Source organism: Hibiscus syriacus, unplaced genomic scaffold (assembly GCF_006381635.1).
Source record: "Hibiscus syriacus cultivar Baekdansim isolate YM2019G1 unplaced genomic scaffold, ASM638163v2 tig00110831_pilon, whole genome shotgun sequence".
In the NCBI taxonomy this organism is placed as follows: domain Eukaryota; kingdom Viridiplantae; phylum Streptophyta; class Magnoliopsida; order Malvales; family Malvaceae; genus Hibiscus; species Hibiscus syriacus.
Window position 1 is genome coordinate 2962880 of NW_024062882.1, and position 15729 is coordinate 2978608.

The 15729-nt window shown below is 33.5% G+C and overlaps 1 protein-coding gene across 1 annotated transcript; it reads right to left on the minus strand.

The window, feature by feature from the left end:
- Positions 1-580: 580 nt before the first annotated feature.
- LOC120142916 (kinesin-like protein KIN-7D, mitochondrial) lies at positions 581-10006 on the minus strand. The gene is given in 26 exon segments (XM_039157378.1): positions 581-768; positions 1273-1386; positions 1457-1539; positions 1541-1578; positions 1653-2399; positions 2627-2770; positions 2892-2939; positions 3140-3190; positions 3313-3432; positions 3735-3872; positions 4287-4481; positions 4855-5034; positions 5122-5253; positions 5344-5451; positions 5668-5772; positions 6074-6178; positions 6265-6321; positions 6513-6580; positions 6711-6789; positions 7062-7121; positions 7368-7421; positions 7795-7860; positions 8716-8768; positions 8965-9054; positions 9333-9430; positions 9563-10006. Coding segments are annotated over 25 exon segments (3237 nt in total). The 5' UTR covers positions 9895-10006; the 3' UTR covers positions 581-768; positions 1273-1300.
- Positions 10007-15729: the final 5723 nt, after the last annotated feature.

Below are 15729 nucleotides of genomic sequence, written 5' to 3' on the forward strand. Positions count from 1 at the left end.
TTTCCAACAATTATCTCGTTGCTCAATGTGTTGTTTTTTATAATATAAATTCAGTTTATGAATAAATTATTTAAATTTAAAAAATAAATAAATATTTTTTTATTTTATATTCTGTACCATTTTTAAAAAAAATTATTTGTCCTCTTTAGGTTAAATACTTTAACAAATCTTACTTCATGTCAAGTAATGAATCAATTTTAGTTGTCCAATGGATTCTATTAATGAGCAAATAGAACCCATCAAAGGTTATCAGATAAAAAATATTGTTCTTTTTAAAAATATTATGGGTTTAAACAAATGCAATGTATTTATTATTAATTATTTAAGAAAATTCAAAGCATATATTATCATATAATCGTGATAGATTATTAAAAGAAATTAATAAATATAATAACAAACAAAAATCACATATACGAAGAAAAACAGTTTATAAATGGCCTACATGAAAAAAAAACTCACTTCATAAGAAGTGTAAATCATTTATGTACAGAAAAAAAATTTCATTGTCTAAATTGATGACTTTCGTTGCTGCGAATTTAAAACTACGCAACTTCTTGTATGTGAGTTTATGCATCTTGTGGTTTTACCCTTTAAAGGGGGGGGGGGGGGAACCCTTTTTAGCCTTTTAATCTCTTGTTTTTGCAGTCCTCGGTGAGGTAGAAAACAAACAAACTACAGACATACCTTTTCAAACAGTTACGGACAAATTAATGAAAGAATTACCCACTTGCTTATGTAGTTATATTACACATATATCGTCACGAAACCCTGCAAATTTAAAAAAATAAATGTCAAAATTCAGTCCACGAGTAAAAACATGATAAATGTTTTAGTAAATTTAATAACCTAAAAGTCGAATAATAATATATTTAACAATTTTACATTTTTTTCTTTTATTAATTTTAGACCTATTGATATCATTTTGATTTAGTATTAATAATTTTTAAACATCAGGTTATTAATATATCTTTTATAATTACATTAAAATATGATATACCTAATTTTTATAGCCTTGAGCTTTAACTATTAGAACTTAAACCGGTTTCATATTTTAAATGAGTCCAATATTTTAACTTGGTTCTTTTTTTTTTTGAATTTAATATTTTTTTTTATCAAAAACTTCGAGATTTTGAGCTTGGGTGTAATTCGAACCAGGCCCGAATGAGTAAACTTATTTTATAATTCTGACCTGATTCAACTCGATTTATGAGCATGTCTAATGGTGAGTCGAGAGTGGACATATAAAGAGAAAAAAGATGGATTTAGCATGACCTTCATTAGTAGGGTATGAGTAGCTGCGTCAAGAAGTGAATGCAAAATGCCTACCCGCAATCTTTGTACGACAGATTGGACACTCGGAACAGGCAAGGGAACATGATTTGCACACTGCAAAAGGCACACCATAAGCATCTCGAAATGTATACTTCATAACATTATGGGTTTGAAAATGACTTACAACAAAAATGCCGACAAGGGAGAAGAATTGCTGCATTTGGTGATTTGAAACATACTTTACACAAGTGCATCTCCATCTCCAACGGATTTGAGCTCTTTTTCCTTCATCTCTTGCATTCGTGCCTGTAAATATGCCCGAGTCAGACACATTATGAGTAACATAGAGAAACAGCCTACGAGTATGTATAGAAACAAACCTTCAGGCGAACTACGAGGGGTTCTTCCTGAGGCGTTCCATTAGCTGGTTCCAATGACACTTCTGAAACTTGGCTCTCGTTGAGGATATTGTTATTCTCAATGTTGTTTGCCTTTGGATCATAGACGACATTGTCGATACCATTACTATGCTGCTCGACTGCGTTACTCTCGGGAGTATCGGATCCCTCTTTCTTCAACTTCGAGACAAGCACCCACATGTTAGCCAAGTCGTTCTCCAGAGCTTCTTCTCTCTTCTTTGCTTCTTCGACTTTTTTCCTATATTCGTTTGCTATGATTTCCTTCTCGGTTAGTGCTGCTTCAAGAGCTGCCTCCCGTTGTTTCCTAGCCTGAAGCTCCATCTTTAGATCATCCGGATCGAGATTCCACGATTCGAAGCCGTCACCTGCGGCTCCGGAAATGTCATGAGAACGACCGGAGAGCCGCCCCTTCCTCCCATGTCTCGTGCTGTCGTTATACTTGCGATTGACACTATTGACAGTTTGATTAGAAGAGCCTCTCGAATGTGCCAACTCTCTAGCAGCCGATAATTCCTTCTCCAATTTTGCATTCTGCACCGAAAGCCTGGTCACCTCACTAGCCAAATTCTTCAACTCAACAGCAGCAGCAGAGGCTAATTCTTTCGCATATGAAGCTTCTTCAGCCAGTTTTTGATTTTGGACACACAACCCACTTTTCTCCTCTGAAAGTTGCACCTGTTCTAGTTTTAGTTTCTCATTCTCAATCTCCTGCATAGATAAACACAACTTAGATCGACGAAAAAGGACTGTGCCGTCGAGAATCAAATCTCTCTCTCGACATCTAGATGCTATAATATATCATATATAATTAACTATGTAGAGGCACAAAACTTGGTTCTGGCAGAGGGAGGTTTTTATAATGAAGACCGAAACTTTGTGAAAACAGAAAACTAAAGCCATTCGTAGTTCGACAATCCCAACAATAAGTAGAATACCTGAGACTGAATCTTTTTTCTTAACTCATTGGCATTCTCTGCAGATATTCCGTGTGCAGAAGACAATAATTTATCACCAGAGATAGATGCCAATCGCTGCTCCAGGAGATTCACCTTTGCCTGCAATTCCTCATTCTCAGAACACTGCAACAAGCAAAACCACGAGTGAAAATATAGTTCTGTCAAACGCTAACTAAATTTTATATTAGACAGATAATCAGGCATTTTATGAAGAGAGGAAAAAAGACGGCGAGCAGGCTATCACCTTGTTCTGTAGTTGTTCTTGCAGGATACAATTATCTGCCGATTTTATCTGTATCATGGAGAAGAATCAACTTGATTACAAAACGAACATAAAGAATCATATTTATCACTGCCACACCACTTGCGCCATTATCAGAAAAGTTTAGTATTTACTGAACTGTCACTGTTTAACAAGCCATAATCAATGGCCAAACAATGCCTATCAAATGTCCAACTCCGTAAATCAGAAGAATGAACAAAATCACTCACCTCGAGCTCAAAACTCTTTTCATTGCACTGTGTCATCAATTTCATAACTGTCTGTTGCAACAAGAAAGCATTTAGAATTAATTAAGTGAAAGCAATGGCATAAAATTCAACAAATAATTAAACATAAAATAAAAAACACGACCAACATTGCCATAAAAAAATGACAACATTACCTGCTGCATATCAACAAATGATGCATTAGCAATTGAAGCTTCCCCGCTCTCAATGATGTGTTTCTCTAAAGCCCTCATCTGCTTCCTTTTTTCTTGAATCTCGCTTTCTAAATCCTGAATCTGTTTTCAGAAAATACCCAAAAACCACATTAAGACCCTAAGAGAAATATGCAAATTTAATATCGAGTGGCACCCCATTTGCATTACTTGCATATCTTATAACCTCATGGATGTACAGATAATTTATGAACAGAATGGTGCATAAGTATTAGCAAAGCAGTTCCACATTGCATTTTTGCCATACAAAAGTAAGATACCCTTGGAATACCAACAAACCCCCTCATTCTTCCAACTACAGTAACGTCCATTGACAATACCTTCAAATAAAATTGTGCAATAGGAAATACAAGAGGAAATAATACCTGAGATACTGAGCTATCGGGATCATTTACAGACTGGTCCAACAGGCGTTTCAGGGTACTTGTGGTAAAAGCAATCTCTCCAGCAAGCACCTTAACTTGCTCAGTAAGAAGGTCCATCTGATCTGATGCCATTCCACCCTATAATAACCACAGAAGTGTTTGCTTCTATCATTATATTATCAACGGCAAACGAGAAAAATCAGAAAGATGAAGGCAATGCCTAAGAGCTGTTTATAGATCATTCACATGTTATATGACCCTGAATTTTTTAGCCCAATAAGTCTAAAGGCACATGTTCACTAAGTTGCGCTATAGAACCGCATAGGATTATAAATATACCATCCAAATAAAAGAAAATAAACACATGAAATCAAAAGATGGAGAGAACTGAAATTTCAGTCCTACCGTGACACTAAGCCCATTCAACTGTAAAATTAGAAAGAAAAAACCTTAATGAAGGAAAATACAATAAATTTTTTTGGGAAAACATGAAGATATGAAATTTTTAAAAAGAGAGAAAGATTAGAAATAAACGAAACAGAGGAAACATACTGCCAGAAGCTTGGTCCCACTAATAAGTTCACCCACTTGTGTTGACTCAGTGACGGTGCTGCTTGTTGGTGAGAGCTCATCATTCCTTCTGCTGGAGGATCTTCTGTGTTTAAACTCATAAGATGGATCACAAGCAAGCAGCATTGAAGTTAGAGGATCTTTTTGATTCTCGCTATCTCCTTGCATTTCCAGTTTCTAGTGAAGAAAATGTGTCAATTATTAACATCACAATCATGTTAATAGACAGAAAGTTCACATAACTAGATAATACAGTCCAAGCAAAGAAAGGTGAACATGGAGCAACTAACAGAGACACGTGATAATAGAGATACAGATGCATAGCCAGGGTACCAACACTCAAAGTTCCCAGGTTATAGAACATATTTGGTTTCATCTTTTTCATCATTTGAACAGAATGGTCAGTTTGGCCCTCTCTGTGTAATATATATACACCTACAGACATACTTGTCTGTGTGTATGCATAAACTATTTGTGTGGTCTTACTTCTTTGACCATCAGTATAAAAGAATCACGATTTTGGTTTGACGTAATTGTGATAAAAACTCACATCATCCTCATGAACAGAATGACCCCTTTGATGACTTGGTACATCATTCAAAACAGGTAAGGAATTTTTCGAAGAAACAAGTATTAGCTTGGTAAGCCTCTGGATTCTGCTCATTAAAGCAGCTTTGGTTTCCTCTTCTTCCTCTAATCTTGACTGCATTTTCACCTGACCTTCCTCCAACTGCCCCACAAACAATATATAGCATGAAGAATACTGCAAATAGTTATGCCGCCACCAGATAGAACAACTGAAAAGAAAATGCCAGACCTGTTGCCTTAAGGTTAAAAGTTCTTCGTGATTAACACCAATAAGCATTCCCTGCCTTAGATGATCAAGTTCTTGTTTGAGGACTGAAATTTCCTTTTGATACTTCTTAATTAATGATTTTTCATCAATAATCTGTAACCAAATTCAGATTTGAGAGTAGCATAAGATTGAATCTTAAATATTATAACTACCCAAGATAAATAACAATGAGGCAATAGAGACCTTATTACGCGAGGCATAGATTTCCACCCTCTTTGCCCTGCTTGCGAACTTAAGAGTATTATGTGTTTCCTCCATATTACTAGATGCAGGTGTTACTGTGCAAATAAGCTGTAATTTCAAAGAAAATAATCGTAAAATATATGAATTAACTTCTGTCACGTATAGATAAAGTATTAGTAATCGCGGACAAAAAGTCTATAATTGAAAGAAAAAGGGAAATTAACATTTTAAGTTGGGACTTGGGAGGAACTAAAATCCAATGAACCTATAAGCATTAGCACATAATGGAAGCAAGTCGCAAATAAAATATACTGCTCAACTCACAGAAACATGTCCATGACCACTTAGTGAGGATTGCAAAAGGCGGGTAAGCTTGGAGTCTCTATATGGAACATGGGATGCTTTTCCATCACTTAGCTTTCCAATAACCTTCAAACAGAAATCAGAATAACTAATTACAAGATAAAAAAAAATATTGGTAAAAAACATTTCATCCTCCAGAATAGTTAATTGTGTCATTAGAAAGTAAACAAGACGGAGAAAATAAAAAATTCAAGATTCGAATTCTTTTTATCCACCAACGTAACATAAATTGTAATCCTACAGAGTAGTTGAAAGAATATGGATAAAGCCTTGTATGTTTTGCCCTTATAATAGACTGCAGATGTTCAACATGTCAAAGTAATAGGTGTTCATCATCAGTGTGAAATGTTAAATACCAGAAACCTACAGTTCCAAGAGTCAGAAGACTTTTGTTTATATAAGATCCTTCCTTCCTCCTTATCCCAGTTGTCTCACCTTTTGAACTCTCAGATCCAGCTAAATCAATCAAATTCTAGATGAAGGAATAAAGAACCAAGTCAAGCCATTTATTTGATAGGAATATTCTTTCAGAAAACTGACTGATGAACTAAATCATACAAGTTGAGAGAAGACCACTCCATCGTATTCGTCACCATGAGCGCTACTCTCAATAATCTGCAAATTCGTGAATAGTTAGGAAAGAAGGGGCATGTACAACATAGGTATTCATACTGGTTCTGGAACACCAAAAAAAAAAACAGACATCCAAAAATTCCAACATAAATTACAAAGGGAATAAACCAATTTTAATTTTACCAAAAGTTTAGACAATGGAATGAGGAAGTCCCTATGTCAAGAATGTTTACCAGCGTGAATATAGTGTGACTTCGGCTACTAAAGAGATTGAAGTTATTTGAGCCAACATGACGATGTTCTGCTCATCAACGTACAGAACAAAACTTAGTGGAGAAACTCTCACTAATAGGTCATTCATTTCATATAGCATGGTTAAAAAAGATTGGAAGGAAAAGGCAGGAAAAGAGTAAAGGAACACCAGAAAGCACCTTCCCCAGCAGCAATGAAAGAAAGAACATGCCCAGGAGACAAAACCACTTCTTCCTTTATACCCTCCACATACGTTCCCTGGAAAGAAAATGCTAGCATAAGAAAAAGTAAGAAACTGATGTACATTGATTGCAAGCCATTCCATAAGCAGCTTTATTGAAAAGTTTTTGATGATCTCAAACCAAAGCCACCCCAAACGAAACTATGTATATAATAAAGAAGATTGATTAGATTAGCATTAGATGAGAAGAATAGCATATTTATGTGCATGACTTTTAAAAAAGATTGAGACCGAGGCCTTAAACCAAATAAACACAGTGCACAAATTTGAAATAAGTTGAGTAAAAAACCTGGGCATCTTCTCTGACACGCAAATTCTGACCAGTTGGATCAAGTAAGTCATTTATCACCTAGTGCATGAAGCACAATAAGACAATCATATTGGAAGAAATAATAACCTTAGAGGAAAGAAGCTGAGTGCCAGATATTGAACCACATAGGTTATAGAATTAACCGCTAAAGAAAACTATTCTCATCAAAGTAACACCATAAATAAACAGTAGCAACAGATATGAAACCTGAAGTAAGAAAAGTTAACTTCAAGGGCCACGTCATCAATTTAACCATAAACTTAAAAGTACAAGTCAGCGACACACCTCATTGTAGATTTCAAGATACGACACACGTAGTAAGAATTCTCGTCCTGCGGTCTGAATTATTAGCAGAGTTAGTCATCAAAACTATATCCACACAAAACTATGAGCATAATTAATTAAAAGCAAGTAAACTATGATACAGAACAAGATGTATCACGATAAAAACTTAAAGATTGAAGTGAAACATAAAAGACAAACAAATAAACAAATTGCGGTGTTAAAAACGACAAGTAAAGAATATTTGTTAATCAAGTGCTGAACCTAACTTCAATAAAGAAATGCCGTCCGTGCTGCCATACTTCAAAGCATAAAATGTTACCATAAAGCCTATAACTAATGAACTATAAATAAATGGGGAGGTTTGTGTCAAAATGGAGCCAACTGGTTCAAGTCAAACAGGCCTAATAAACAATGCCAAAACACTTACATCTTGGATAATGCTGAAAACATCCTTTATTGCCAATGGTATAATACCAGGAGCATTTTGATCTCCCTGTACATAGTCTCAAAGATACAAGTCAATGGTAAGATGACAGGAAGTAGTTACATTGCTATATGATAGGATAAGAGAAACACATATCAGTCTAATGTAAAAGAAAGAATGAACGGAAAACAATAGTTCATTCTCAGTATGTATCATGCCAAGCCTGTTTATCTTATTTGATTGAATAATTATTACGAATAGAAATTACTAGACTGCATGTTAATGAAAAGGAAATACTATTTATTTTCTCTTTGTTTTTTCCATGGTATATGAGAGTTGGGGAGAGCATGAAATTTGAAATTAATAATGAGTACATGGTTTGATTTCATTGTCACTTATATAAATGTAAAGATTTTCTGATTGATGAATATTTTCCTGAAACATTGCCTATGCTACATATGTGCCTACTTTCTGGGCAGAAAATTGTATCAGTTTCCGGAGTAGGAATTAAAATTCTCATATTGTAAAGTTCATGTATAGTAAATGTGAAACCACAAACACAAAACAATAAAAGAATTCCACTGATTAGAAGCTTTTAATGTGTACATCTATAATGTTTGTAACTAAATATTTACTTTCCATAGTCGAGGGAACTCAGCCATTGTTTATTTTACAAGTTCCCTTCCTCAACTATCAAGAAAATTCAATCAAATGCGACATGAACTAGAAATTTGTTTACAGTTAAAAACCTATATGTATAGTTATACAACCAAAATCGATACTATAATCAATCAATAGGACTACTTGACAGAACAATAAGCAATAATAATTGACAGGCAACTAGAGTTTAAGAATTCCTAAGATAGTCCAATTAAAAATAGTTGAACTAAGATAGAAAAGGCTTGAAGAAGCAGCTAGACTTACATGCATAGTGTGTGTCTTCCCACTACTTGTAACACCATAAGCGAAAACAGTTCCTATAATTCCAAGAAGCTAATATTAGCTCTGATTATACACATAAATAATTTCAGAATTGAAACAAACCTACATATTTTAGCAACATTGCAATAAATTACTTTGAACCAATTATCTTTAGATCTTCTTTTAGATTAAATTTAATTAACAATCAACTCAAAGATATTAGTATAAGTTACAGTAATTTAATTTCCATACCGTTGACACCTTCCATTGCAGCTTGCACTACAGGTTTGGCAGCTACTTCATAAACCTCATGAGTAGTTGCGTGAGGTCCGAATACTCTGTCTGCAAAAGTAAATCCAGTAACCTTCATATGATATAAACATGTATGGCCTGGCTTAAATGTAGATTTGCGCTAAATCGTTCGGACCATAAATTTAGCAAAGCTTAATTAATTATACTCCGATTACCTAACACCCTCAGATTCCCCGGAAAATTATGCAAATTCTTCATTTAATTGGAATCGTTCTCAAATAGATGTATTCATAAAGTCCAATAAAAGAGCAGGAAAGAAATCAGCAATAAATTTCATCCCTAAATGTCACAAACCAATATGCAATTACCAAATGCGTAAGCTGTAGCTGGATTATACTCATTTCTCACAATCCTATCCCCGTCAGCGTACCACGCGATCTCGTCTCCTTTATGTGATTCCCTTTCACTATAACCAAAGAAAAAAATGAGCAGATGAATCAAATGAATTGCAGTTCCTGAAAAATGACAACCCCTACAATAAAATCCGGGGGAAATCGTCTACTTGGATCTAATACGTTACACTCAGATCTACACTTACTTCAATGGCCGAAATCGAATTGTAACCGAAATACTATCTCCCGATCTCGGCGCTTCCAATTGTATCTCCTCCGGCGCGTGAGCCACTGGTGCGCTAGCATTGTAAATGCGTGAGTCCTGGTACATCGAATCAGACCTTGACCGACTTGCCGTCGTGGATCGAGAACCGTATCCGCCTCCCTAGTTGAAGTACGAAGACGCCGACGAGGAGCACGTGCGAGGCATTAGTTTGTTGCTCACAAACGAAGAAGTTGGAGAAGTAGAAGAAAACGGACTAGAAGTTTTCTGATGTGAAAATGGCGACCTGTTTCTTGTTCTAGAAGAAGACGCCATTTTAGACTCTGTGAAAGAGCGAGTTATAAGCTATAACTCTCTGAGTCAGTAACTGGTTTAAGAGAATGCGTAAGAAATTCAACAAAATCAAGTGTAAAACAATAAGGAGGAGGAGGAGAAATGGAGAATCGAATGTGGCAATACGCTTTCACATGGCTAATGGAAAGCGAGTGGTTAATTGTTTCTTCTTCTTTAAGACAAAGAAGAGTTGCAGAGAAGCAGCAAAAAAAATGGAAAATAAAAAGAGTTGAAAATAAGGATTCCCCCCAAGTAATGACTGGTGGGAGAAGCAGGCATGGACTTGTCCACTTTTAAGTTTGAATTTCTAAATTTAAAAAATATATAAAAACTAATAGGATAAATTACACCATAAGTAACTCAATTATTAATAACATTATAAATGAATCACTTAATTTTAAAAATTATAAATACATCATAATAAACATCTCATTCTATCGTTAATGTTTAATATATATTAAAATTTTAATCATAATCAAATTATTTTATTTATCAAATTTAATTATTGGATTATTCAATTATAACTAAAAATCAACATGTAATAGTAAAGTGATGTTTGTTATAATAGTTAAATTGAATGATTTGTTTGTAACTTTTCTAAATTTAGCTAATTTTACTAATAATAAAATTATCTGTGTTGCAGTTTCCCAAATAAAAATTACAGCGAGTGACGTGGAAGGGGAAAAATGCGTGTACACGCAGCAAAAGGAAGCCGCCATGGATTGGGAGGGGTTTAGTGCCAAAATAAACGGGAACAATTAACGGCGGGTAGGGGAAAATAGGAAATTTAAAAGAACATCGAAGATTTATTTACGGATAGTTAAAATATTCGAATTTGATGGACTCCGATTTGATTTGATCTCATAGGGACAGTTTTATTTTTTAAATTTCAAGATTCGGGGCGGGTTATATAATAGGTAGGTTCGGGACAGTGCGGAGTCGAGTTTAAGGTGAAAAATTACTATCCCGACCCGGTATAAGATTTTTAATATTATCATTTTTATAATGTTAAAATATATTATTTAATTATTAACATTATAATAAATTCTTATAAAAATATTATTTTAATTATTTTAAAATATTGATATATTTGAGTCAGGTCAGGTCGAAGTCGGGATTTTAGTCTAAAGATCGGGCGGGTTTAAGGTAGGAGAAAGCTAAAAATTATCAGGGAAGGTCGGAGCCAGAAGACAATGGGAACAGAGGGAGCAACGAGACCCCCACAGTAAACAAAGGCCATCACAGTACCAAATACATACAAAACCCATGAGAAACACGACCGAACATCAATGGTACACAAAAACCATCAACGATCGAGCAACATCATCGAGTCACAAACATCAGCTAACATCGAGAAAGAACCCATTCAACAAGATCAAACACAAAGCAAAAAGAAAACAGTACACAAAAAATCACCACAACAATAAAATATCAAGCAAGAACCTCCAAACAGTCGGCCGAAACCAACCACACTAAAAATGTCAAAAATGAAACCGTAAAAGGCAAGCCTTTTTGCCTCATCAAGGGTCGACAAGAGCTCCGGGAGTGTGGTGGAGCCCCATCGAAGGGAGAAAGACACCGAGAAGGGGAAAAGTCACCGGGAAAGGGTGAGGACCGAACGATTCTTTTTAAGATTTACGCCTTCTGGGGTATTTTTATGGGATTTTAGGCTCGGATCCGGGTGTACGGGGTTAAGGGGAAGATTTTGGTAAGGTTTGGTTTTTTTTTCAGCCGTCGCTCACGGCGGACGGTGGTTGGCCATCGGAGTGGTGGTCGGGCTTTAATCGACCATGGGGGAAGGGAGAGAGCTTGGGTGCTTCTCTCGTTTAGGGGAGAAGGAGCTTGGAAGAAAATGTGAGAAATGAAGTGAAAATGGCTTTTTGGGGTATTTATATACCGAGGACAATTGTGCAAATCGTGGATTCTTTAATTCTTTCTGTCGTCCATGGTATTTTGAATCGCTTTACAATTTGGTCTCCAGTTGTAATTATGCCTCTAAATTTTCAATTGAATCAATTTAATAATTGTTCATGTTTTTACATTTTGCGAATTAACCCCCTAATTTTCCCCCCTCTTGCAGTGCATTTTTAACATTAATTTCACTCTATCAATTTTAATTTATTTCAATTTGGTCATTTAAATTTCAGTCATTCGTTTTTTCTTTTCCTTTTTAATTTTGTCATTTTTTTAGTTATTCATTTTTAAATTTTAGTATGTTCTTTTTCTTCACTTCTCATTATTTTTATTTTACTAATTTTAAAGTTTAATTTTTATTTTATTTACCTCTAATTTATTTAATATTTATATTTTTTATGTTATGTTATTTTATTTAATTTTTTGTGTTTCCTTTTAGTTAATTTTTTTCCTCTATTGATTTATTGATTTATTATTTGTTTCCTTGTTTTTTTCCTAACATTCTTGACTCTTTTTAGGGATATTTTCAATTGATCAAATGTAAGTAATTTGAATCGAGTTTCTAAATTTCAGTTTAAATTTTTAATTTTGACAATTAAAGATAACCAAAAAATTAATTGGTACCAAAAGGGCAGTCCAAGGGTGCTAATCATTCCTTGACCGTAACCGACTCCCGAACCCGACACATTTCTGGTAAAACGCAGATCAGGTAAGATGGTGTCCGGCCCACCTAAATTCGTTTTAAATGGTCGGTGGCGACTCCTAATCTATTTTCCTAAGTCGAAGCCCAATTCCGGGCCAAACAAAAAGACGGTCGCGACAAATATAATTCATATAATTTTTAATTTAATTTTATTAATTTAATCATTGTGCTATTGTTTTCGATTCCAATTGATCGATTGAGTCTTGTTCCAGCCACCATGATTTCGGTATTATTAAAATAAAAAAAAAAGGAAAATCTATGAGCGTGAATGTTCATGGATTGTGGAAGCAAGGAATAATGAGCGGTGGAGCCTCGCAGAGTCGCACGGATCTTATTACTTGCTTTTTTTTTTTTGAATTAATCATTGGTATCTAATGTATTGACCGACTAATTCAGATCGGATATTACAGAGGCGAGGGTGACCCTCTCAACCCAGTTTGTTCTATTAGCAAACGCCAGAATTCGAACTCCTGGCCTTGCTTAAGGAACCTAATGCCTCATCATATTAGACCAACTTATATTTGATTATAGTGATTTTATAATTTTTTATTAAATTATTTTTATAATTTATAATTAAATTAGTGTTGAATTTATTCATATTTTATATTTCGGTTTATAGAAAAAACGGTTGAGAAAGAAATGATGTAACTCACGCGTAAATTGAATAATAATAGGATACTTTAAATTAAATGTAAGTTTTGATTAGGTTGTTTAGCCAAATATTATTAGTAGAGGCGGTTATCATGCGCTTGAATATCTTATGCTAACATACACACATATTGTGATGTATTTACAATTTGGAAATATATAATCCTCTTACAATCAAAAAATAAATTTTATTAGGGATGATTGTCAACTTAATCTTTGATCTATTTGATATTGTTGTTGTAACACTCTCGAGATAGTAGGTTCTAGAGCACTTAAATGCACTTAGGGTGTGTTTGTTTGCCGTAAAACCAATTACGGAATTGGTTTTCCCCGAAATCTCGTGTTTGTTTCATGTAATTCGTTTTTCGAAAAATATTTTCCCGTGTTTGTTTCACGTAATTCGTTTTCCGGAAAATGTTTTCCCGTGTTTGTTTCACGTAATTCGTTTTCCGGAACGTAATTCATTTTCCAAGTAACAGAATTTCCTTTGTGTTTTCTGTAAAATGATTTACGGATTCATTTTCCGTAAGTCATTTTCCGAACTTTTTACTTCAAAGCAAAAATATTCAAAATAATTTTATTTATGAATTTAATATTAATAAAATATTTTAATATCATTTTCATCAAAATATTAATTATTAAAATATTTAAAATATATTTATTAATATTTATAATAATATAATATTATATTTTTAGTTTAATAATATAATCAATTATACTATAATAATATAAGATATTATATTTTTTTATTTTAATAATATATAATAAATTTTTTATATATTTAATAATGAATAATATTATTTATATATTTAAAACATATACTAGTAAAGATATTTAAAATATACTAATTAATATTTTTAAAATATAATATAACACTATTACTTTAATAAATAATTAATATAATTTATAATATTTTATTTCACTAAAATATACCAATATTAATATTTTTATTAATAAAATTATAAAAAAATATTTAATAATAAATAAATTATTTTAATATTTTAAAATAATAATATTAAGTTTTATGAGCAATAATATTATTTATTATATTTAATATTTGTAATAAATAATTTTAAAAAAACTCTTCAACTAGTGGAAAAAAGGTTTAAATAACATATTCCAAACATCATAAAACATTTTCCAGATGTTTTCCAGAAATGTAATTCATTTTCCAGAAATGTAATTCATTTTCCAGAATTCAAATTCCAGTAATTCATTTTCCAGTAATTCATTTTTTGGAAAATCAATTACAGTTTAATCTTTGTTTTCAGTTTTATTTGAATGCCATGATTATTATTAGGATAAACTACACAAATAGTAACTAATATTTGATTAAGTGTTTGTTTTTCCCACTGAAATTTCAAAACTAAAAAATTGGTCACTAACATATCAGTTTATAACAAATCGATCACTCGTTATTAACACCATTACTGGGGTAACGAAATGTTGGCGTGGACTGTTAAACTGGTATTAAAGCGGGTCAAAATTGATTGTTTAACAACCTTGTGAAGATCCTAGAAACACTCTATCAATTTTTTTAACCGAGAAGATAACTTCCAAATCTGGATCATACTACCTCGAGGATTTGCACTCCATCACTAGGTCACCCTATTTCAATAGAGCAAATTATTCATATTGGAAGAATAGGATGATGTTGTTCATCCAAACCATCGATCTTGCGGTTTGGGATGCTATCATCGACAATTATCCCACCCCTCCAAGAAATCGATCAGAGTGGACAAATGAAGATAGACGTTTGCCCAACTCAGTGCTAAAGCCATGCAAATCTTCTTTTATACTCTTATCCCAGACGAATATAGTATTGTCATGCTCTAATGCTAAAGATATTTGAGACGAATTGGAGGTGATTGACATGCGTCATTATTATGTCAAAATAAATAGCCTTAATCCTAATAAAATAAATAAGAATAAGTAGAATAGTGAGAGTAAGAGTTGATCCAAAGGGACTAGGATTTTGATGATTTCCTCGCTTTTGATATGGCTTCAGGCGTGATTTTTTTAAAGAAATTAGAGGGGGATTTTGGAGAATTGAAGTGAAATAATAAAATTGATTGAAATAAAATAAAATGGTAAAATTCAATTGGTAAAAATCAATCTTTGGCTAAAGCTTTTGCCTCGATTTAAATCGATCATCGAATAGGATTTTACCTTCGGGCTCACGTCGGTTACAGTCTATAGTGCACAACCCCTATAACTTATTTTTATCTCAAATAAACCGAGAATCTAAAATCTATCTTTAGATCTCGGTTCTTTGTGAGTGAATAACATCAATCGCTTATTAATTCAATGCTTTAAAAATCTGGAAAAACCCGACTTCGATTATATCGTCTCAATTAGGAATCTAACTCGATTTCATTTTCCCTTAACGGACCGCCGCTAAGGGTGTTCATAGGAAGTCGAATGTGCCACAGGCCGATCCTTCCTGCCAACTATTAATCGAAACCGAAATTCAACTCCAACGTGCACTTTTGAAATGAAATCGCCTTGGTTATAAAAGAATGGTCGATTACCGACCCTTGATTTTCGAAAAC